This window comes from Watersipora subatra, chromosome 3, assembly GCF_963576615.1.
Source record: "Watersipora subatra chromosome 3, tzWatSuba1.1, whole genome shotgun sequence".
In the NCBI taxonomy this organism is placed as follows: domain Eukaryota; kingdom Metazoa; phylum Bryozoa; class Gymnolaemata; order Cheilostomatida; family Watersiporidae; genus Watersipora; species Watersipora subatra.
Genome location: NC_088710.1, coordinates 37,141,313 through 37,167,664, shown reverse-complemented (window position 1 = coordinate 37,167,664; position 26,352 = coordinate 37,141,313). Strand labels below are relative to the sequence as shown.

The window sequence follows — 26,352 nt, the reverse complement described above, 5'->3', positions numbered from 1 at the left end:
CGATTCATAGCATGGATATTTACTGTGGCTACACAGACTGAAGCTATTGAGCGATTCGGTATGACAGCAAATAAATTGATCAATGAGAATTGGCCTAAGTTGTTTGAAGGCCATGATATCCTAGATGGATTTTTCATTACTCTTGTTGAAGTATCGTCACCTTATTCATCTTTGTACATCTAATACGGTTCATTAACTTGTGAATTGAAAAAACATTTGTGAACCTCTAAAAAAATATTCCTTGAGCGGTTCTGTTGAAAATGAGAATATGTGTTGCTTACATATAAATAGTTGATTGCGTGAACCACCATTGTCATTCGAAAATGAATCATAGGTAAAGCTAGCTTTGTTGGAAATGAATAAAATGGAATTGCGATTGTTAGAATAAAATATTTCAGCTTATCAGCGATGCATTATCTTTACTGACATAGACTGAGTGGTTTGTTTTAACATGACGTAGAGTGAGGGAGATGGCGCAAGGGCTAGTTAACAAATTCTCTAAATAGCTAACTCAAGTAATCTCACTTCATAACTTCATTGCTACGCACATGTCATTTTGTTCATCTGACACTGTGTATTTCAATGATTTTGCTTATGCTGCACAGTTTTCACGATTTATTCTTGCAGATATGTGCAAGCATGTCATCGGATTCTGCAGGATGAAGCCATGACTAATGTGCAATTCTGCCGAGAACTGCTACCTAGTATAGTTACACTGAGTGTCGACAAAATACCAAATGTCCGGCTCGCGGCTTCTAAACTCGTTTCCCATCCTTTGATGCAGATAGGTGTGTGTCCTGTCAGTGGCTCGGTCTAGCACGTGCGCAATAGATGTTTGATAAACAGGCAGTGGGAAGTTCGTTTAAATACTGGTAATATCATTATGCGCCATCCATCACAAAATGGTAGCTCAAATTTCTCATGCTGCAAATACAACATCCCTTCCATCTAGGTTTTTCGGATGTCAATGCTTTTGAACTGTTGTAAGTTTGGATTCTCCCTGTAAATAGTGATGATTCTGTAACTGTCCAAGACCACAATTAGGTCTATGTGAATGATATTTGTTGGTTGTTCCATGGCATTTGGCGCGATTGTTCATCTTCGTTGAAAGCGGGAGGTTACAACTGTAGCTACCATCCCGGAGCTGTACCAAGGGTGGTGGAGGGATCTAGCATGCCGGAGCTGTACCAAGGGTGGTAGAGGGATCTAGCATGCCGGAGCTGTACCAAGGGTGGTAGAGGGATCTAGCATGCCGGAGCTGTACCAAGGGTGGTAGAGGGATCTAGCATGCCGGAGCTGTACCAAGGGTGGTAGAGGGATCTAGCATGCCGGAGCTGTACCAAGGGTGGTAGAGGGATCTAGCATGCCGGAGCTGTACCAAGGGTGGTAGAGAGATCTAGCATGCCGGAGCTGTACCAAGGGTAGTAGAGGGATCTAGCATGCCGGAGCTGTACCAAGGGTAGTAGAGGGATTGCAAGATTTCAAAAGTGCAGTTTTTTAAGTTTGCTCATTTTTAATCATCGTATTTGTTGCTTTGCTGTTTATCTCTATGCTAGTGTTAAGATTGTATAGACCCAATATCTTTTTATCTTTATGCTAGTGTTAAAATTGTATAGACCCAATATCTTTTTATCTTTATGCTAGTGTTAAAATTGTATAGACCCAATATCTTTTTATCTTTATCCTAGTGTTAAGACTGTATAGACCCAATATCTAGTTACCCTTGCTGTTGCTGCATCCTTTGATGGCTGTATTTTCACCAATCTTCTGACCTGTTGATGGTCAAATTCATGTCAAGGGCTATAGCATTTTTATGTATGTTACGGTAGCCAAATATTCCTGCTTTTCAAGATGCACGCATCTGGGTGAACAGAATCACCTGTCCATATCTTCCTACAGGCTACTTTACCAGTGAGGAAAATCCTCATCGTGATGACCTAATAAATGCTGTAAAGCAACTCCAAAATGATCCCGATAGAGATGTGCGATACTTTGCTGGTATCAGATGTCTGACAGTTGAGCAAGAATGCAAAGAGCCACAGGTTGAAATCCAGAATGTCAAAACGGACAATATCAATTGCTAGCTGACAGCTGTTGGCTTGCATATTACAGTAGCTGGTTATTTATTTCAAATGATTCCATTTTTACTGTGTAAATCTGTCTGCTTATTTATTACTGCAATTGTACAGCTTCAGTTTGAGAATGCCTCCTTGCACCATCAATCTATTATATAATATATACTCAATGAAACTTTAAACCTTGTTGTAACATTAGCATTCAATTGTATTTTAGCAGCATAATTGTCTTGTTTAATAAGCTATACACATTACAATTCATCTGGACAGCAAACCAACTTTTGTGTTAGCAGTATTTTACTCAGTAGAATTTGTCAAGAAAAATTAATTCAAGTCATATCAAAGTAGTCTGTGATCTCATTGTCTTCAGATTTGATGTCAGTAGACTGTAGGTCCTTTTTTGACTTGTTCCTGCAATGGCAAGATTTGACATGAAATGATCGTTTAGTGCCAAATTTTATAGCTGTCTTGAAAGAAATTATAACACTAGTAAGTTTTCCCTTGCACTGAAGGATTTGAAGAGAATAATTATTGGCTATTAATCTCATGAATACCTACTGGAGTTCCTGAAAGTTTGCATTTGCAGGTATGGGAACAGGTGGAGGTGGCTGTTTTTCACACTTAACAAAACTCGTTAAACTCTGGGTGGGAAGCTTACTTTTTCCTCTGAAAAGTAACAAATACAAATTAAAAGAACATTTAAATAACATCCAAATAACAAAATAGATTTAGAAGAATCTGTTACTCAGTTTTTCTTTGGAATGAAGTTTTTCTTTCACATTTCAGTATATGTAGATAAGGGAAACAACTAATAAATATTGATGGAGATATTGATGAGTTAACTATCCTGTAGTAATGTAATTTCTAAGAAGTATCCCATTTCAGCTTCAACAATTTAATAATTCTTGTTTGATTTAGTGATGAGAAAAATTGAGAGAAAGGTTCAGGCCCTAAAGCTGTGATTAGATGTTTTTGCTAGACGGTGCTCACCTGTGTGCTGTGGCAACAACATTCCTGAGGGGCTCCTCATCATAGCTCAATGTTGTACAGCTGTAATGCTCCGCAAGTTCATGAACTGCGGTCCTCTGCTTCTTTTTCATAGGCTTAAATGGGTGGCTCCTTGTTAGTTGCTTTGACTAAAACATACAAGCCCACTGGAATTGATAGAACACATATGCAGTAGAATTGTGTTCGTTAACCAAGTCCAGAATAAAAAGCTATACAGCTTACAGCCTTACACTATCCGCTGAAATAATCAAGTTCATCGACAAGGACATTGTGTTGTTACCATCATGGCCACTGAAAATGTTCAACCATGTTCATGCTTTTCATAGTCATGATTGTCAGTGGACTGTAATAAAATCAATGGCTACTTAGCATTGCTAAAAATATGGTGACTCTGATGATGCTGCCAGAAATTGTTTTGCGACAAGAAAAATTTCTACCAAATATACCCATTTGGATCCTGAGGTCCAATTCCGTCGGAGCATGTTTGAAAAATGTATAAGTGTATGCTTATGACATTGGCGGTAAGTCTAGCTGATTCCCTTTGTGGTATGACCATCTAAGTGATAGAAAACACCCTCAGGCATTTTAGAAATGAAAAAACTAGTCTCTGAAGCCTCTTTAACCAGCGATGCTGGAATAGCAGCTAGAAATTAGGCGAACGAAGTAAAAATTGGCGATGCCTAGACAGTCTGAATGGAGACAATGTTCATTGTATTATTGCTGCAATGTACATTGTATTAGTATTACTACAATTTTCGTTGTACCGTTGATGCAATGTTAATTTGTAGGCTTGCTGCAATGTGAACTACACTATTTTTTTAATTATCACCAAATATTTAGCTTATCTGCATTTAAATATATATTATCGCAGCACTGGTTTAAAACCAATGCATTTTGGGTAAGTTTAGTGGAGCAGACTAGAAGGTAAAAGCTAATAAAACAAAAAAGAAATAAGATGAAAATTCATCTTGTAAAGAGGAAAACCTTTTTACAAATGATGCATGTGTTCGATGTCTGGTGCGAGATGACGCATGATGCCTACCTGTTGAGAGGAGAGAACTAGCTGACTGAGGCTAGTCTCAACATCACTGATAAAGACTGGGTCCTTCCTACAAGCACCCAGAACATAGAGCAACAGTAATACATACCTCCGTAGGCTTCCACAAATATAGTCAAACCACAGCATACAAAATTAAAACATTTTAAGATTTGTTGCATACCTAGAAACTATTGTATGACGGAGCGAATGCTCCCATGAACATACATTGTATTGTGTTTACTTCATTCGATAGCCTAGAAAATGAAAATATTTAAGGTAGTTATATTTGCAATTAAAATAAGTGAATTATATACTGTAAAACTTTTTAAAATGAACAGAAGTGAAAAAGTCAATTATATATAAGAACCTACATGTCGATAAATAAAGTAATAATCAATCAAAATAGGTTTCGATTGTATATTTGTTTTTACATGAAAGGCTGAATTGCGCAGTAGCCACTGTGATGCAGAAAACGAATAGTGCAAAGGTAGAAGAAATGATCCCATGACCAAACGAGCGGAGCGAAGTTTGAGTTTTTATGATAAATGCATGTGCGCACAACTTATGAAAATTATTCATCAACAACTTCGAAAACCCTTGTATCGAAATCTCATCAACAAAATTACCCATTTTTTTGTAGAGTCGTTTAAGTATAATAACGATACAAAACACATATAAACTTATTTAAATATGTTACCAAGTCTTTGAAAGGTTACCGCAATATCTTAAAACTAACCCATCTGATCGGATTATACATAAATAGACAGATTAATTCGGCCAAATATCTTTATTAAAACTGGCCAAGCCTTACTTTTATCAAAATTAAGACCGGCAAACGAAACGCCGAGCGACAGATAATAGAACCATTAGGTCGGTCATGCGCATTTCACGAAAAAATAACGTGCACATTTCACCAGTCTATAGCATTGTCGAATTGCCGAAGGTTTCTGTAATTAACGTAGAAGTACAGCAATCGTTTCTTTTTTGCCGATTTCAAAGTAACTGACATTTTGGAAACTTCTGAATATGTTGGTATTCTAACTGATGTCCAAAGCAGTGAAAGTAAAGGAAATGACGATGATATTTTTTTCTAACGATTCTTATGAGATAATTACAATATTTAATTATAAGTTTGGATGACTATTGAAGTCTTATAGTCACACTAACAACATCGATGATGGGCAGTATGTTACTGTTATTATTTTTTGTAAATAGTTATGTTAAATAGATTTTCTAAAAATCTGTAAAAATATCACAACTTCTTGATATTGTTAGCTATGACGCTTTGAAATGTAAACAAAATTGTGCATTGGTTTTCTATTATTACTGTATTACTATATTAATAATATTGGTTATTCTAATAATATCAGTGCATTTAACTTCTAATATTGCATTTCTCCTATTGCAGGGGGAGAGATATAAAAATAATATTTTCCTTTCATTATTGCTGTTTGTTGTATATAATGACACCCAGACCCAGTACATTACAGCTACAATTGCAGTTATCCTATTGCACTGCAGTGCCATTTGACTGCTAATATTGCATTTCTCAACCTTCAGTACACTTTCTTTTTTCCAATATCACTTTGGTCGTGGGCTGTATGACAGGGGAATTTCTAGTGATAGAAATACTTAGTTTGTCCAACTAACTTTAAGAACATTAAATTAACCATTCATTCATATTTGTTGTTTTCATATTTGACACTTGTTACATTTTATTGGTAACTAGAATTCTAAAAATAGCCCAACACTTGAACTTTACAAGTCTCTGCCTCAAACTAGAGATCACAAAGAACTGAATTCTATGAGTTTAAAACCAGTTTTTGTACTTTACATTATTTACTACTATTCTTTTTTTACTTTATATTATTCTGCTAATACATAGAATGACGTTGCGCCGTAACGGAGAGCGATAGCGCATTTTCACCCATATAGCGACATATACTGCCCAATGAATCCATCAATCTCAAATAGCGCAATGGTTTAGCATATTGACTGAGGAACAGAAAGTTCTGAGATAAAATCTCTCGCGATGCAGATTCTTCATTCCAAAATTTTGATAGCCATAACTGGACAGACCGAAGGACAGACACACAAACTTAGAGATTTATATATATAGACTAGAAATTCCCCTGTCATACAGCCCACGACCAAAGTGATATTCCCCTGTCATACAGCCCACGACCAAAGTGATATTCCCCTGTCATACAGCCCACGACCAAAGTGATATTCCCCTGTCATACAGCCCACGACCAAAGTGATATTCCCCTGTCATACAGCCCACGACCAAAGTGATATTCCACTGTCATACAGCCCACGACCAAAGTGATATTCCCCTGTCATACAGCCCACGACCAAAGTGATATTCCCCTGTCATACAGCCCACGACCAAAGTGATATTCATTCCCCTGTCATACAGCCCACGACCAAAGTGATATTCCCCTGTCATACAGCCCACGACCAAAGTGATATTCCCCTGTCATACAGCCCACGACCAAAGTGATATTCCCCTGTCATACAGCCCACGACCAAAGTGATATTCCACTGTCATACAGCCCACGACCAAAGTGATATTCCCCTGTCATACAGCCCACGACCAAAGTGATATTCCCCTGTCATACAGCCCACGACCAAAGTGATATTCCCCTGTCATACAGCCCACGACCAAAGTGATATTCCCCTGTCATACAGCCCACGACCAAAGTGATATTCCCCTGTCATACAGCCCACGACCAAAGTGATATTCCCCTGTCATACAGCCCACGACCAAAGTGATATTGGAAAAAAGAAAGGGTACTGAAGGTTGAGAAATGCAATATTAGCAGTCAAATGGCACTGCAGTGCGATAGGATAACTGCAATGGTAACTGTAATGTACTGGGTGTGGGTGTTATTATATACAACAGCAATAATCAAAGGAAAAGATTATATGTTTATATTTCTCCCTCTGCAAAAAGAGAAATGCGATATTGGCCAATATTATAAGTAAAATGCACTGATATTATTAGAATAACCAATATTATTAATATAGTAATAATATAAAACCAATGCGCACTTTTGTTTACAATTCCAAACGTCATAGCTAACAATATCAAGAAGTTGTGATATTTATATAGATTTTTAGAAAATCTATTTAAAAAAGTGTTTGGTCATGACAAACAGCAATAATGAAAGGAAAAGATTATATGTTTATATCTCTCCCTCTACAATAGGAGAAATGCAATATTAGAAGTAAAATGCACTGATATTATTAGAATAACCAATATTATTAATATAGTAATACAGTAATAATAGAAAACCAATGCACAATTTTGTTTACATTTCAAAACGTCATAGCTAACAATATCAAGAAGCTGTGATATTTTCACAGATTTTTAGAAAATCTATTTAACAAAACTATTTACAAAAAATAATAACAGTAACATACTGCCCATCATCGATGTTGTTAGTGTGACTATTACACTTCCATAGTCATCCAAACTTATAATTAAATATTGTAATATTCTTATAGGAATCGTTAGAAAAAAATATCATCGTCATTTCCTTTACTTTCACTGCTTTGGACATCAGTTAGAATACCAACGTACTCAAAAGTTTCCAAAATGTCAGTTACTTTGAAATCGGCAAAAAAGAAATGATTTCTGTACTTGTATGTTAATTACAAAAACCTTCGGCAATTCGACAATGCTATAGACTGGTGAAATGTGCACGTTATTTTTTCGTGAAATGCGCACGACCTAATGGTTCTATTATCTGTCGCTCGGCGTTTCGTTTGCCGGTCTCAATTTTGATAAAAGTAAGGCTTGGCCAGTTGTAATAAAGAGTTTTGGCCGAATTAATCTGTCTATTTATGTATAATCCGATCAGATGGGTTAGTTTTAAGATATTGCGGTAACCTTTCAAAGACTTGGTAACATATTTAAATAGGTTTATATGTGTTTTGTATCGTTATGATACTTTAACGACTCTACAAAAAAATGGTTAAATTTGTTGATGAGATTTCGATACAAGGGTTTGCGACGTTGTTGATGAATAATTTTCGTAAGTTGTGTGCACATGCATTTATCATAAAAACTCTCAAACTTCGCTCCGCTCGTTTGGTCGTGGGATAATCATGTAGCCACCCACTTTCACACATCTTAAAGGTTGACTTGCAACAAAATTCACATTACAGTTATTTGGTATTAAAAGATTCACCATGTCTTACTCTGTTGTGTCGCGGTGTAGGTGCAAAATATGTGGGAATGTGATTACAAGCTCTTAAAAGCTCAAAAACGAACAGTTAATCGCAGCCACACGAGACCGCCGTAGTTTGGATTATCTTTCCAAAATGGCTCAAATGTGACGTAGTTGTGGTAGATGGTTTCTGTTTACACTTACATGCAACCTTATTCGTCGAAAGATTTTCACAAATATACTTCACGCATTCAATAAAACCATGTCTATTGTTCTTACGCATCTATTTTATCGTCATTGTAATGCTGTCACTTTTAGCACTAATATCTTATAACTTACTGTAAAAATTCATTTAATTTTTTAACTTTACCTCGAAGGAGTACATATCATTGTCTGATAATCATAACGAGCCTGTTGGTCACCTGTGATAATTGAAAAGTGCTGCAAAAATTATTTTCCAAGTATTGGGTCACATGATCAGATTACGACTTGACGATTAGTTCAAGCCGAAACAAAACTATAAGTAGCGAGCATCTATATTTGATACGGGGTCTTCGGTAAAACCCGAAGTGTTCGTCAAAAACTAGTGCTACGATTTATATTGAGCTTTTTATTGGCCTTTCAGTTCACGTGAGAACATCACGTGACAAGACAATAACCAAACTGTCACGACTACGTAAGAGAAATAAACGGATTCCAATCTACGGCGGCTTTTCGTTTTGAGCTTTTAAGAGCTTGTAATCACATTTCCACATATTTGGCACCTACAACACAACAGAGCAAGACATGGTGAATCTTTTGATACCAAATAACTGTAATGTGGATTTTGTTGCAAGCCAACCTTTAAGGTTTCTTTTCTCCACACCACCTTCACTTTTTTCCTCGTGATAGCTGCTAGTTGACCTTTTAAATGTTCTAACGAATTCATCTAAAGATGTTGGCGATTTCTTATTTTGATTCTAAAAAAATCATTGCCTCATTTTTTATTTTTCCAATCTATAATTTTAAAATGATAAAAGGAAGATATGAAGTACTGCTCACTGTCAGTCAAGCGCTGTAGAACAAAATTATATGCAGGAGAACTGAGTATATACAGTGTATACTCTGATGTTCCAAGAAACTTTGGAGGCCATATGCTGGAAATCATCTTATATGTGAAAACCAGTGCTTACTCTGAAATTCGATGTTGCATGTTGAAAAAGTCATATGTTGAGGTGATGACAAAGGAAGGTTAGACTGTATTGTTGCTCTACATGGTAGTTACTATACTAGCTCCAACAATCTGTTAGTTAAATGTGAAGAAATACGAATATACCTGGCCATATCCTTCAGGAAATCTGAATATTGCATGCCGGCCAAGCTTGCCAACAAGTTGGGGTTACATATATCAAGAGCTGAGGCTATTCTTTGATTTCTCTCAAGCTGTGCACACTCCTCATCGCATTCCAATCTAAAATTTTTGTGCACAAAAATAGATTTGGATCTAATTTTACTTAAACCATAACTGCCACGAACAACTTTTATCGTATTTAGTAAGTAAATCAGACACACTGATTCCGATTTTGTACTCAAAATAAAGATTAGTCCACTAACTTTCAGAGTAATGAAGGCTTTTTTACAGCGTTTTAATATCGGTCTCGAAAACAACACGATCGGCATAGCATGCTCCGCCCATAAATACATGACGTAACCTAGCTTTTAGGAACAGCAGTTACGTAGGGATGTTTAGACCGATTTAGAATAATAGAGATGGGTGTTTTAAAATCCATTAACATCTAAATTCAGCCTTAAAAATAATATCAGTCTTTTCTGAAAGGTAGATAAGCTATTTAGCATTGCATATTTAAAAAAGTGCAATAACAACGCTAGCTTGTGATAAAACCGCGCTTTTTGAGCTCATTTTTCTCGGCGTTCAGCCCATTTAAACGTCATGTAACAAGCTACGAGCAATTTTAAATAGTTTATATACCTTTCATGAAAAACTGAAATTATTTTACAGGCTGGATTTAGATAATAATTGGTTTTAAGACACCCATCTCTATTATTCTAAATCGGACTAAACATTCCTAACTTCCGTTTCTGAAAAAGCTAGGTTTCGTCACATATTTATGGGTGGAGCTTGTATTGCCGATTGTGTTGTTTTCGAAACGGATATTGAAACGCTTTAAAAAAGCCTAAATGACTTTGAAAGTTAGTGGACTAATCTTTATTTTGAGTACAAAATTGGAATCAGCGTGTCTGATTTACCTAATAAATTCAATAAAAGTTGTTCGTGACAGTTATGGTTTAAGAGTACATCATGAATGTAGGGCACATTGTCTCAAAAGTTTTTACAATCAACCATTAAATGTACAACTCGGTGCTCATACAGAACAGGCAGCAGTAGAAAAAATAGGCCATCCGCAATATCGATGTTGATGTATTTTGCGAAATAGAGACCGCTAGAAATATAACCATGAAAAGATAAATTATAGTAGAGATGCCACATGGTTGATGAAATCAGACTGGGAATAGATATAGGCACACTCACTGATTCTTGGCCAAGCTGGATGTCAGCTCTGAAATGGTTAGACCAGATCCCAGCTCCTTCAGCCTACTAGCCAGTGTTGAAGTATGCAACCTATGAGGAACACCAATATAACAGGGTTACAATGTACTCTCATTAATATTACAATAGACCGTAAAACCTCTATTTGAGCGCCACCTTTATTTGAGCACCATCGTCATTGGAGCCCCACCGTTATTGGAACATCACCATTATTTAAACGCCACTATAGAGGAAGGGTCAAAAAATATAGTTTTACACACGTTAATTAAACACCACCTCTAATATACCAGCACTTTGACATGTATTTTATCTTTATGAACCCACTAGCGGAGCACCCGGTGTTGCACGGGTATTAAAAATCAGCTTATAAACAATGAGAGGTAGTTGGGTAATTGCCTGTCACTAGCTATCGACCTGGCACATTGTGTTTGGCTAATTTGAGTAAGCTTACGAATAAGAGCTAACTACTTGCTCTTACAAGAGAACAAGCATAACATTATGTTGCGCCGTAAGGGAGCGCGGTAGCGTATTTTCACCCAGATAGCAACATATATCGTCTAAAGAATCCATTGATCTCGCATAGCTAAATTGGTAAAGCAATTGCTGGGCGAATGGGAGGTTCTGGGATCAAATCTTCTGTGATACGGATCCTTCATTCTAATATTCTAATACTATAGTTGGACAAACTGAACTACACATGGACTTTGAAATTTATAGATATAGTCTGGTTGCTACACACCATTATTGTGTCAACAGGTGGCAGAGAATGGAGTCTATAGTAGCTTACCCCTTCAACATCTTTTTTGGCCCAGTAATTAGTAATTCGGTACCCTACTGCTCTTTTAGTTGATAAGTTGGGAATAACTAGCTATTAAACGGAAATAGAAAAGTAGAAATAGAAACATATATTTTTTATTACATCATGAGCAATTTGTCAAATCAGCCAATCATGACTGTAGACCCAAATCTAGATCATATTTCATACAGTGAATATTTGCTCGTATCGATAGCATTAGCCATTAGGTCTTCAGTCTGTTTTCGGTAACGATCAGTTGGGGGCGCTGTTGTTAATACCAGTAATAGCAGTGGAAAATTTATATTTCTATCTCAATTGATTTTCACAGCTATTATGATTGCATAATTCATTACAATCAAGTATTACGTTTCAATAAGCTAATACGCTTTACTAATACAAAAAACCGGTAATCGGCCATTTTTTGTGAGCTGTGGAGAAGTATTTACAAAGAGCCTGCGAGGTTTGCTGCAAATCATTTAAAATCATCGCAACAACTTGCATTATTGACATCCAAATACGGAATGCTGAATGAGGTTTGCTAGTGAGCCAAATATATAAATCGAAGTGCTTCTCACGCAGCAAGGAATCTCACAGCACCTGAAAAAACCAAAGTAAGAAAATAGCAAACCCATTTACTCCATTCTTTTCAATGAACAATCAAATGATTAATAAATCAAAAGGTACATGTATTATTTTATTGAATATTCTGCATTATTTTACCAAATCATTCATCTGCCACAACCATGTATTTCGTATGTACTGTGTAGTCAACTGTATGATTTGAGTATAATCACTACAATTAGTCTACTCGAAGCAGCTCAGTTGGGTAACGATACAACTGTGATATCACTACAGCAAAGGAGCTTTATGGCGAAGGAAGTCTACTACCACTTCTGGAAAAAGGACTACTCTCGCATAATGCATTTACAAACTGTTTCGACCACTATTGAAATCCGTAAGTTGAGCTAACGATATTGTATAAGCTGTATAGAGCAAAATTGAATCTTTTAAGAACCCTTTTCACTATAAAAACTGCTGTCTAATGTCTACCGTTGCTCAAACAACTAATTGGCTGATGCGTTTCAGACAGAATTCTGAAACTTGTGTTTGGGAGAGGTTTTTCCAGTTGTGAGATCTGATTGGATGACCAACAGGGTTTATGAGACAGGGTTATGGTTTATCGTAGTTGCAGATACATAGACCATGTTGGTAGATCAACAACACCTAATCAAAAGCAGACAGCGGTTTGATGTATAGTTTATCACCTATATGTATGATATGGAATCATGTGGAAGTATAATCTACATCATTGATCCATTGGATTGCAGTACAAAGTTTTTACAGATTAGTGATTAAGTGGAGAGTATGCAGAATTTTTAATGAATCGATGCATTTACTTCTTGATCGAGTAATTATATTATTATTTATTGAAGGATGAAGTAGACAATCGAGTTTGCTGATTTCTCATCTTAGTTTCTTCAGATTTGAGATTCATTGCAGCTTGACAAGTTCTTTGATATTTTGACTGATGAGTAAATGTCACCCAGCAATCAGTATTTCTTTACAAGATATGAGCGGTTTAAGATGTTAAGGTGGCTTCCAATAGACCTCTCAGGCTCTTTGTAGGAACAGTACTTGTTAATAGCTCACAAAAACGGCTTGTTTTCATTAGCAAAGCCTATCAGCTTCCTAGGATGTAGTACGTTTTTAATAATGATGATAATGCTCTTCCGAAACGGTGTATGATGTAATAACAGCCATTGTTACGGCGTATCGAAGTTCAGATTCGTCTATAAAGTGGTTTACAATCTGACCTGAAGACTAAAGCTTTTTAGAACGATGAGAATACTCTTTAGGAACCGCGTATGACGTAATAACAGTTATTGTTATGGCGTATCGAAGTTCGTTTTCCAGCTCCAAAGCTTCAGTTTTTCCTTTAAAACATTGAAAGCAACACCATCAAAATAATTAATACAGTGCACCCTCAGGATACGATTTTGATTCAATCCAGGGTTGACATCGTATGGTGAAAAAATCGTATGTAAGGGTATAGAAACCATAGTAATTATATAATGAAAACATCCTCTGGTAAAAATCGTCAAAATTACACATACACGTGATATACATATTAAAAATTAGTAACAAAATAGTATGTTAACCTTAGTAACTATAGTTACCTACATTAACTTTATTGTATTTAGCGTATTTAGTGGTTATGATCTGCAATAAAATGTAAGATCATAATGAACATTGTACAGTACATACTGTAGGGGGTTCTTACCTTCAAGACAGACATACGTATAACATATTGAATTCACCTCAAGTAAGATTAGCTTACTATACACACACAGACTTGAAGCTAAGTTTTAGTATGAAATTTTAAATATTTTACTGAATTTCAACTTTTTGTCACTAAAATTTTATCACTTATTAGTTTCCGACTTCGTTATAATTTTAGCAGGTCTCATTAAAAAGTTTTTCAACCTAATTCGGTAAGAAAGCCAAAGCGATACTGTTTTCGTAAAGAGGATTTTTGTTAGTTAAGGAAAGTTGTCTGAACACTGATCTGCTTGAAGGAATCGCAACTCCAACTTTGCTACTAATTTTAAAGGAAAATATTACCTTTCTACACGAGAATTGCTGAACTGAGAGATATCGGTTATGGTGTCTCTTTCGGGCGTTAAGAAAATATTTTCGGCGAACAGCATTCGGTGTCTTTGTTATTTTGACATACGTAATAAGCACCCTGACTGCCAAAATTGAACTCGGGTGACAATTTTGTTGAATTCGTATGGTGAAATAAGATTTGTATGTTGAGGTGAAAAAATAATCGTGTTCCACTTATTAAGGTGAAAAAAGCGGTTATCAGGGTAATCGTATCCTGAGGGTGCACTGTAACTGTATCCGGCAATATTTTTATAGTCAATGTAGTTCCTTGTTGAACTCGGTCTGATACTTCAGACATACATGAAGAAATGCTAATGTCACCTATATTCAGACGTACATGACGAAATGCTAATGTCACCTATATTCAGACGTACATGAAGAAATGCTGATGTCACCTATATTCAGACGTACATGAAGAAATGCTGATGTCACCTATATTCAGACGTACATGAAGAAATGCTAATGTCATCTATATTTTGCACGTTCTTACAGGCGAAGCCAGCAAGAAATTATAAGAGGAGGATTGAAAATGACAGCGCCATGGCGCTCAATAAAGTTTTTATGGGACAGTCATGAAATAATGTCATGAGTAATGCTAAAAAAGCACAACAAGTAGCAATGCTAAACAGCACAACAAGTAGCAATGCTAAGCCAATTAAAAAGCTCTGCTTAACACTGTACATTCAACACCAAAATTCTCAGGGTAGAGTAAAGACTCGAGAGGGATGTGAACTATTTCTAACTTGGAAATGCTCTACTGATGAGACAGCATTCTCACCTCAAAAAACCTAATATTGTATAGCTACCGTGGTCCTTCGCCGCATCGAATTTATGCTAATAACAACTTTGATAAAGGTTCCTGATATAGCCTGTCAACCTAAGTGTAGCGGAATGGAAAAACAATAGGCCAAATGCTAACCTTTTATTCTTCATGTAGCAAAGCACTTCCTGCTTACGGTTGCCACACGCGCATTGCAGGGTAACTCTTTGGTGACAGTCAGTGCTTGGACACTCCCATCCCTTATGACATTCAGCTCCGCATCGGTGTTTACAAGCTTCCCGCTCTCTTGGGCACGGCTGATGACACACCTGCTCCCCACATTCACCCTGCACAAGATTTTTGTTGTCACACACTTAAAAGTAGTACCATAAGCAACAGTTACATGATCTACTATTAGTACTACAATCAACAATTACATGGCCTACTGTTAGCACAATCAGCAACAATTACATGACCTACTGTTAGTACTATCAGCAACAGTTACATGATCTACTGTTAGTACTATCGGCAACAGATACATGACCTACTGTTAGTACTATCAACAACAGTTACATGATCTACTGTTAGTACTATCAGCAACAGTTACATGACCTACTGTTAGTACTATCAGCAACAGTTACATGATCTACTGTTAGTACTATCGGCAACAGTTACATGACCTACTGTTAGTACTATCAACAACAGTTACATGATCTACTGTTAGTACTATCAGCAACAGTTACATGACCTACTGTTAGTACTATCAACAACAGTTACATGATCTACTGTTAGTACTATCAGCAACAGTTACATGACCTACTGTTAGTACTATCAGCAACAGTTACATGACCTACTGTTAGTACTATCAGCAACAGTTACATGATCTACTGTTAGTACTATCAACAACAGTTACATGATCTACTGTTAGTACTATCAGCAACAGTTACATGACCTACTGTTAGTACTATCAGCAACAGTTACATGATCTACTGTTAGTACTATCGGCAACAGTTACATGACCTACTGTTAGTACTATCAGCAACAGTTACATGATCTACTGTTAGTACTATCAGCAACAGTTACATGATCTACTATTAGTACTATCAGCAACAGTTACATGACCTACTATTAGTACTATCAGCAACAGTTACATGACCTACTGTTAGTACTATCAGCAACAGTTAAATGATCTACTGTTAGTACTATCAACAACAGTTACATGATCTACTGTTAGTATTACCAGCAACAGTTGCATGACCTCCCGTTAGTACTACCAGTAACAGTTATATGACCTACTGTTAATACTATCAGTAATGGTTGCAGGACTAATAATACATAACACAGGGCGCCCTCAGGATACTATTACCCTGTTATACAATTTATTCACCTCACGATGTGGAACATGATGATTTTTTCACCTGGCCATACAAATCTTATTTCACCAAATGAATTCAACAAAATTTATGCCCAAAGTTCAAATTTGGCAGTGGATGCGTTTATTAAATACGTCGAAATAACAAAAACGCTGAAACGCTGTTTGCTGAAAACTTTTACAGACAGCCTGAAAGAGACACGGTGACCAATTTCCGTCAGTTCAGCATTTTTTGTGTGTAAAATGATATTTCTCCCGTAAAACCACAAGCAAAGTTGGAGTTGCAATTCCTACACACAGATGGTCAGTAGTCAGACAACTTCTCCTAACCTGTTAACAAAAATCTGTCTCATGTATTTTTCGTTTTTTTGTGACGTCGTTCTATCGTTGTCTGCCATCTTTATGGACAACTTTTATCATTAAAAACCCGAAGCTTCTGCAATTAATTATTGTAAACAATGCTTTTGTTTGCAAATTTTTTATTTTAGTATCAAAACAACACCGAAAAATACTATTAATCAAGAGAATAATGATCGTTTTCTACAAAGATAGCCGTTTTTCGTGGACGAGTGCATGTGCAAACAGGGTGATGACGTCGAAAAAACGATGGATTAAATAGAACATTTTCTAGAACAGCATCGCTCAGGTTTCCATGACGAATTAGGGTGAAAAAGGCTTTAATCAAGTCGCCTAGAATATATAGTGAAAGGCCAGAATATAGTACATACATAAATATATATAAATATATATATATATATATATATATATATATATATATAGTACGTATGTATAGTACAAAGCCAGAAACTGACAAGAGATAAAATTTTAGTGATAAAAAGTTGAAATTCAGTAAAATACACTTTAGTTTAAGTTACATACTAACACTTAGCTGTGTGTGTGTTAGTAAGCTAAACTTATTTAAAGTGAATTTGAAGTTTATGTTATACGTATGTCTGTCTTGAAGGTAAGAACTCTCTACAGTACGTACTGCGTACATTAGGTTGAAAAAGGTTTTAATGAGAGCGGCTAAAATTATATTGAAAACGAAGCCAGAACCTAATAGGTGATAAAATTTCGATGATAAAAAATTGAAATTCAGTGAAATAGTTAAAAGTATGTGCTAAAATTTAGCTTTAAGTGTGTGTGTTAGTAAGCTAAACTTATTTAAAGTAAATTCAAAGTTTATGTTATACTGTACGACTGTCATGACGGTTAGAACTCTCTATGGTACGTACTGCACATTGCAACATTGCATTTTAATACAGTTCATAACCAAAAAATACACTAAATATACTGCAGTTACTGCAGGTAACTATCGTTATTAAAGTTAACATAGTATTTTTTTACTACTTTTTCATATATACAGTACTTCTATAAACTTGCAATGATTTTTCCCAGGGTATGTTTGCATTATATAATTACTATGGTTTCTATACCTCTCCATATGATTTTTCACCATACGATGCCAACCCTGGGACATATTAAAATCGTATCCTGAGGTTGCACTGTATAAACTAGGCTGGCCATGAACAACATATATACTATTCATCTTATTCATCGGCATCTACTAAATAAGGATACCTTGTGACAAGTCTTGGGGCATTTATGGTCTCCACAAGGAAGGGGCCTCGCACATGTCCTCCCACACGAAAGTTCTTTAATCCAACAAGGTACATTATTTCTTAACTGTAACACAAACAAATAGGCCCACTGTAAATGAAAGGAAGCTAATTAGGTAATGAACCTCGAAAAGGTTTTATAAATCCGGTAATTCAGTGTTTACGATTAAGTGTAAACTTTAACATAAATGCTAAAGAAATAGAAGGAAAATATAAGTAGCCAACTAAACAGTTTCCATTCACCAATTATAGGTACCAGTAAATGATTGGTCGAGTGGTTTTCTCCATAAAAACCACCCTTGAATGCTATCAAACCCGAACACGCCAAGTTAGCTCATTCCAAACCAATAATTCACGTGTGAAAACCATGGCATGTTACAAAAATACTTTTATATAAACAAAGTAATTTGTTTAATTTATTCATCTTTATAAAAACGCCACCTCTATTTGAACGCCACCTTTATTTGAACGCCACCTTTATTGGCCACCTAAACATGGCATACTCAGTACAGTAAGAGTCTAAACATGACATACTCAGTACAGTGAGAACCTAAACATGGCATACTCAGTACAGTAAGAACCTAAACATGACATACTCAGTACAATAAGAACCTAAACATGACATACTCAGTACAGTGAGAACCTAAACATGACATACTCAGTACAGTGAGAACCTAAACATGACATACTCAGTACAGTGAGAACCTAAACATGACATACTCAGTACAGTATGAACCTAAACATGTCATACTCATTACAGTAAGAACCTAAACATGGCATACTCAGTACAGTGAGAATCTAAACATGACATACTCAGTACAGTGAGAACCTAAACATGACATACTCAGTACAGTGAGAACCTAAACATGGCATACTCGGTACAGTGAGACCTCAACTTACAATCACCTCAACATGTAAATTACTCAACATGCTATTCAACCAAATATGAGCAAATATTTGATCCCATACTTTAAATAATTTTACAACATTCACAGTTTTGTAATTCAGATCACACAGTTTCGTTTTACAGTTTTAAGTTTCGTTTTACAGTTTCAAGTACAAGTGATAGTCGTAGGGAAATGGAAAAAGGAAATACTTTCCCTAAAACTATAAATTAGAAATGAACATAAACATCTTTGAACCCATTCTATAACAACCTTGAGAAGCCATCTACATCTGGTAGTTATTGTAAGGAAAAAAGTGAAAGTGAAGCATTGACTCTGTGAAACGAGCAAAAATTGAGACACTGGATATGTCTACATATCAAGTACTGGATATGTAGACATATCAAGTACTGGATATGTCTACATATCAAGTACTGGATATGTAGACATATCAAGTACTGGATGTCTACATATCAAGTACTGGATATGTAGACATATCAAGTACTGGATGTCTACATATCAAGTACTGGATATGTAGACATATCAAGTACTGGATATGTAGACATATCAAGTACTGGATATGTAGACATATCAAGTACTAGATATGTAGACATATCAAGTACTGGATATGTAGACATATCAAGTACTGGATATGTAGACATATCAAGTACTGGATATGTAGACATATCAAGTACTGGATATGTAGACATATCAAGTACTGGATATGTAGACATATCAAGTACTGGATATGTAGACATATCAAGTACTGGATATGTAGACATATCAAATACAAAAGTGAAAAATATAAGTACTGTAAAACCTCTAATTGATTTAGATTTATTTGAACCTTTATTTGAATGCCACCTCTATTTGACAGCCATTATAGGAGAAGGGTTGGAAAATAGAACATCAGCCTTTAATTGAACACCACCTCTAGTATACCAGTACTTTGACATTGTATTTGATCTTTACATTCCCGTCATAAAAAGTGATCAGTAGAAAATTATCCACAAAACTGTACTTATAATGATTCGGTTACATCAATAAGAATTAATTCTTTCGTTGTTTCTGTTTGTACTGCAGTCTGTTTTCCAACTACAAAGCTTTTCGTTAAGACTTTGAAAGTAACACCACAGAAATGATTAATTACTGCATCAGCCTAATAGTAGTTCTTTGCTAAACTAAGTCTTGATACTTCGACTTATGTGAAAAGCAGTTTACATTTACTATGGTATAGGAACGACTAATTTTAGTCTAAAAGCTGTGCTTAGCATGCATGCGGCTAAAATTTTATCCCCATTTGTGCGAAACGCAATGCTTAAAAGTTTTGCTGTGCTAAAAAATTGTCTGAACGCTAATATCGACTAGTTCTTGAGTGCAGAAGAAGAGTTGGGGTCAGAAGACATTGTGAAAGGTATTGGAGTGAAATGTATTGAACAGCCAGAAGATGTTCGTTTCATCAAAAGCAATAATCAGAATGCAACTGGTCAAGCAAATGATGCAAATATTTTTGTTTAAAAAATGTTCCTTTTTGTTTTTGCATTTAATATAAGTATGGTTCAGTTATGTCACTAGTTCTTGAATATATTTTTGTAGCATTTGATAGATTATTATATGACTTATAAATTTGTAGATTTATAGCATATTATTTGATAGCATCATTACAGTTATCTTAACTCGGCTTACAGTGGATCGAGGCTCATAACTCATCTTCTATTGCACATAAAAAGCCAATTTTAACTGCAAACTGTAGCAAACATATCAATGAGTGCAAAGAGCTTTTATGCAACATTGGTAAATATAGTTATAAAACAAAAATAAACCTTCAAGTTTAGAATGTAATAAAAATTAAAATCTCCAGCAAATTGTAAAGCAGAACACAGGCTATAATATCATCGCAGGTTAATTGCAAGCAATAGATATTAACTGGTAGAGATATTTTTTGGCTTCCTAAAGCATAATTATTTAGAGAGCTATGACAAGTTGGAGGCGTTAGCAGAATCCGTTCTGCCCGAAAGTGAGTGCAAAATATAGGCGAAAATCGCTTAGCCCGTAAAAGGGCTAAATTTATCTTCCCAAAATTGAACATCACCTCTAATAAAGCACCTTATTGGGAAAGGGTTGAAAATAGAGCACCCCGGCATTCGAATAGAGGTTTTACGGTAGTTACGTTAGTTTGACAAACTCTGTTTTTCTATCATCAGCTAGCTCTACCTTTGCATGGTTGGTCTCTTGAATCACTCGACGGCCTCGACTGCCTGCCTTTTGTGTAAATACAATGTGACAACCAAAACCTCGTTTTATTGATTATTACTTTATCTCATTTCCCGCACATCTCTATTTTGTATTTAGTTTGTCACACAGTTATACATGAATTTGTATAAAAGCTATACGTAATTACCTGAAATATTTATTGCTAAGATGATTGAATTGTGAAATAAATTAAATCAACTACAATTTTTATAAAAATATTTGCTCAAACATCTGACAGTTTTGGCATGGGAAACAAATATTGGAGCAAATTAACTTTGTACTATACTTCAACTGACAAGAGATCAGTATTTTGGCTGTGAATGATAGTATTTTTGTCCTAGAGCTTCGATCTAAAGTTCTTTGAAATCAGCAGAAGATTCTGCACAAAGTCAATCAATCAATTTGAAAAAAAGCAGTGATTTTTATTCTTATTTCTCATTTAGTAAAACCAACTGCAAAAGAAAAACGCCATAATATTTGCAGTTTGACCAAAAGGGGACCCCAAACTCTCTGACCAGATATCATAAAACATACATGTACTCGCAAACAAGAGACACTGTTAAAGCATAAGTTGTAGATTCTTCACCGGGGTTTTCTAGTCTTTAGCAAAGACCTTAAACAACATGCTATCAAAAAGTCCCTCTACTTATGAAATTTGAAGACCACAATATTACGCTATAGATTCTTAGCAGAAAATAAATAAACATTTCGCTTAAGCGAAATGAAGACCAGATATCCTAAAGTTGTTGTGGCAAAATTTCGCGTAGATATATCATCTCTATGAGCCGTGATAAATGCTTTAATTAGCATACTAAGGTGAGCCATTATAATGGCCTAACGTCAAATTAAACAATATAGGACAGCCATTATAACAGCTTTCACACGTATTAACAGCTTGTAATATTTTAGATATGATAGCCCAGTCTCTATGTAGAAGTAAACGATAATGAGGTCAGGCTTGAGATTCTTCCATCCACTGTTGTGCACTCGAGCTAACCAGTAATCTAACAGTACCAGACTGGCAGTGAGCAAATGTACCTCATGTTCTCCCATGCAGAGTTTTGTAGTAAGTGTAGCGCAGGGTGGACAACTCTCCTCAGCATGACACCGGTGGAGCACAGGGTGCTCGCAAGCGTGTAGTCGATTGCACATTTCAGGACACTCGGGTGGGCGCGTTCCACAGGGTATAGGGGGATACATAATAGTCACTCCACAGTGGCAATGTAACTCATCAAAGCCTTAAACAGAATGTACAGAATGCATAGATTTTATCAGCTCGAACTTTCTATATTAACTTTCCTTTCAGCTCGCCTCCTGAGATGTGCAAATATCTATGAACTTAATATTTGTCTATATCATCAACCCATGTCTACATCATCAATTCCTGTCTATATCATCAATCCTTATCTATATCATCAACCCTTGTCTATATCATTAGCCCTTATCTATATCATCAACCCTTATCTTTATCATCAACCCTTATCTATATCATCAACCCTTATCTATATCATCAACCCTTGTCTATATCATTAACCCTTATCTATATCATCAACCCTTATTTATATCATCAACCCTCATCTATATCATCAACCCTTATCTATATCATCAACCCTTGTCTATATCATTAACCCTTATCTATATCATCAACCCTTATTTATATCATCAACCCTTATCTATATCATCAACCCTTATCTATATCATCAACCCTTGTCTATATCATTAACCCTTATCTATATCATCAACCCTTATTTATATCATCAACCCTTATCTATATCATCAACCCTTATCTATATCATCAACCCTTGTCTATATTATTAACCCTGATCTTATACATGAATTTTATCTAATGGTGCATTAATAGCCAGTGCATATGGGGCTTATTTATACCTGCCTCTACAGTCTATAACAACCAAGAGCTAGCCCAGTAAATAAATAGACAATTGACACATACTGACGTTGTAGCACATTGGACACTTTCCGAGATGGCATAACTCTGTGCACTTGTGAGTCCCACAGCTGAGCCTTTTCCCACAGATTTGCATACACGGATGATTTGCCAACTGGAAAAATATATTGTAACACAATTATACACATTCCATCAATGCCTTCAAAGAGATATGCCAAGAGACAACTCTTCTTGACGATTTATGTGTTTCACGGAATAATCTTCTTGAAAAGCGCAGCCTGGAATATTAACCTTTTTTCTAAGCATGTCATTTCTGATGAGCCGATATCAAAGGTGAAAGGTTCAAGCATCAAATTTCAGCTGCAGACAACTTCATCCCAACTTTATTTGGTATAGTAGAATGTCGCAGTAGACGACCTCAGTTAAGCTCGTCTACCTTGGTCGTCAATGCAACTGATCACTGGGACGCCGCAGTAGACGACCTCAGTTAAGCTCGTCTACCTTGGTCACCAATGCAACTGATCACTGGGACGTCGCAGTAGACAACCTCAGTTAAGCTCGTCTACCTTGGTCACCAATGCAGTAGACGACCTCAGTTAAGCTCGTCTACCTTGGTCACCAATGCAGTAGACGACCTCAGTTAAGCTCGTCTACCTTGGTCACCAATGCAGTAGACGACCTCAGTTAAGCTCGTCTACCTTGGTCACCAATGCAGTAGACGACCTCAGTTAAGCTCGTCTACCTTGGTCACCAATGCAGTAGATGACCTCAGTTAAGCTCGTCTACCTTGGTCACCAATGCAACTGATCACTGGGACAACAAAGTTTTACCTATCTTACCAGAGAAAAATCTATACATAGGGCTGCTTGTAGGGCGAATTGCTCATAAAAAAGGCACTAGTGTTATGAGGTTCTACTGTGCTTACAAATAAAGCTACAAGAGAAGACGAACCGCAATAAGCAGGATGAGTATTACATGTACATCCTGAGCATTAGCAAATACATGTTTATTCAAACTGCTAAAGCTTACCACTAAGGTTCACACTTACAGTGCAACACAACTGGCCGCATTTGTGTCTTCCACACTCTCGTTTCTTAGAACATTTCTTCTCACATTTGTATGGGTTACCAGCTACAAGAAACACAACAGGTGATAACGGTGAGCTTGCTATCAAACCAAAAATATCTGTACAAGCTTCGTTTCATCATGGAACTACAAATAACACTGATAGCTCGAATTGTAGTAACAGCAGCCATATTGGAAACCACAGAGAAACTATACAACTTAGTTCAGGTAGGAGACAACTCTTGACAATGCAAACTAAGCTTATTGGCCGGTTTATTATGATCATCAGCAGCCACTAACCTGAATACTTCATGGCTTCCTCACAAGGCATAGTAGATTTTTTATTTCCGCACTGACAGGTGATTTTGCTAGTGAGCCGGCACAAGCAAGCACCTTCATGACACATCAACTGACACAAGTGTCGCTTGAAGGTAGAAGCGGACGAGGCCTCCTTAACTATAAAGTACAGCATAGAGTGAAAGTTGCTTTCATCCAGAGCCACCCTAATTTCTAGTTTCAGTAATACAATAAATATAGACTGGCAAAGCATGAGTATGGAGGCTGCACTAAAACTTATGTTCTTGATTCGCCACCATAAAATATTTGTGTATGCAATGGTGTCAAACAAAATGTAAGGGCGGAGCAGCTATTATTTCTTCGAGTCTCTTACTTGCTCACACAAGGTGATGTACTGTGTGTAACACCCTTAACAAACGGTGTTAAGCGTTTTTGAAGAGTTAAACAAAACCTGACACAGAGGCTTGGGTTTTTAAAGATTTACTCAGTTATTTCAAAGAAGTAAAAGTCCTAGAAAAGAAGGCATACATTGCGAGCCACAGTTTAGCTCCTTCCCACAGATATTCTCACACGAGGGAATGCTATCAGTGCAGCTTGTGCGAGGCTCACAGTCCTTCAATGCAGCTAAAGGCACCTTCCCACAGTTACAGTTGAGTACCACTTCTGGAGAGGTCTTGCATGGAAGGCAACTTCCGCTATGACATGGCTGGGTACAGTTGTGTTTGCCACAGGAAAGAAGCCTGTCGCAGTCTTTACCACAAGAGTACACTTCAGAATATGGGCCTTCCGAACCACAGGTGATCTGTCTTTGGCTGGTGCCGCAGTGACACACTGACAAATAAAAAGCAACCATTGTAAGAACTGTATATATCTATTATTTAAAAGATTTGGTACGATCTGAAAAAGAACTCTATCTCATCTTATTCATCTATTTCCAAATAACAAGCTGATGACAACACTTGGAATCCTATAACACTATAGCAAGTTGATGACAACACTTGGTATCCTATAACACTATAACAAGTTGATGACAACACTTGGTATCCTATAACACTATAACAAGTTGATGACAATACTTGGTATCCTATAACACTATAACAAGCTGATAACAACACTTGGAATCCTATAACACTATAATAAGTTGATGACAACACTTGGAATCCTATAACACTATAACAAGTTGATAACAACACTTGGAATCCTATAACACTATAACAAGTTGATGACAATACTTGGAATCCTATAACACTATAATAAGTTGATGACAACACTTGGAATCCTATAACACTATAACAAGTTGATGACAACACTTGGAATCCTATAACACTATAACAAGCTGATAACAACACTTGGTATCCTATAACACTATAACAAGTTGATGACAACACTTGGAATCCTATAACACTATAATAAGCTGATGACAACACTTGGAATCCTATAACACTATAATAAGCTGATGACAACACTTGGAATTCTATAACACTATAATAATTAAATAGCCTTATTGAAAAAAGTGAAAGTGTGAAAGTGTAAAAGACCATGGATGCATAATCTTGCCTCACCTTGCTGAATAACTTCATCACAAGGCTGACAGGAGCCTGCATGGCAGACAGTCAAGCAGGTATGTTTGCCACAGTTTAGCTTCTTCTCGCAAGTGAGTGAGCATCGAACATTTACCTGCTGGCTGCATCTTACATTCTGGCAAGATCTGCCGCAATTGCAGTGCTTGAAGGTGTAGGCGCTACAAGGAGGGCATGGCCCGGGGTGACACAGCCTGCAAGAAACAATAACGAGCTACTTAACGCATAATGTATTGCATGAAATTTCTTCGCTGTCAAGCAGTAAACAAGATTTTATACTAACTAATTTTTTATGATACTTTCAAAGC

The 26,352-nt window shown here is 36.3% G+C and overlaps 2 protein-coding genes across 7 annotated transcripts in view; one reads left to right on the top strand and one right to left on the bottom strand.

Moving 5' to 3' along the window:
- LOC137391833 (serine/threonine-protein phosphatase 4 regulatory subunit 1-like) overlaps positions 1-2,250 on the top strand; it is a 41,107-nt gene extending 38,857 nt beyond the window's left edge. For all 4 annotated transcript variants that reach the window (XM_068078374.1, XM_068078373.1, XM_068078375.1 and 1 more), the window contains 2 exons: positions 628-788; positions 1,900-2,250. In XM_068078374.1, the coding sequence (XP_067934475.1) occupies positions 628-788; positions 1,900-2,084 (346 nt within the window). In that variant the 3' untranslated portion in view covers positions 2,085-2,250. The remainder of the gene's footprint in view (positions 1-627; positions 789-1,899) is intronic.
- Positions 2,251-2,355: 105 nt separating this feature from the next.
- Positions 2,356-26,352, bottom strand: part of LOC137391832 (transcriptional repressor NF-X1-like) — a 42,220-nt gene continuing 18,223 nt past the window's right edge. For all 3 annotated transcript variants that reach the window (XM_068078370.1, XM_068078372.1, XM_068078371.1), the window contains exons 7-20: positions 26,027-26,238; positions 24,993-25,295; positions 24,468-24,623; positions 24,151-24,233; positions 23,148-23,256; positions 22,235-22,434; positions 18,022-18,126; positions 15,228-15,415; positions 10,828-10,917; positions 9,613-9,747; positions 4,126-4,192; positions 3,066-3,211; positions 2,634-2,741; positions 2,356-2,486 (exon numbers count right to left, since the gene is read on the bottom strand). In XM_068078370.1, coding sequence (XP_067934471.1) covers positions 2,405-2,486; positions 2,634-2,741; positions 3,066-3,211; positions 4,126-4,192; positions 9,613-9,747; positions 10,828-10,917; positions 15,228-15,415; positions 18,022-18,126; positions 22,235-22,434; positions 23,148-23,256; positions 24,151-24,233; positions 24,468-24,623; positions 24,993-25,295; positions 26,027-26,238 — 1,984 coding nt within the window. In that variant the 3' untranslated portion in view covers positions 2,356-2,404. The remainder of the gene's footprint in view (positions 2,487-2,633; positions 2,742-3,065; positions 3,212-4,125; positions 4,193-9,612; positions 9,748-10,827; positions 10,918-15,227; positions 15,416-18,021; positions 18,127-22,234; positions 22,435-23,147; positions 23,257-24,150; positions 24,234-24,467; positions 24,624-24,992; positions 25,296-26,026; positions 26,239-26,352) is intronic.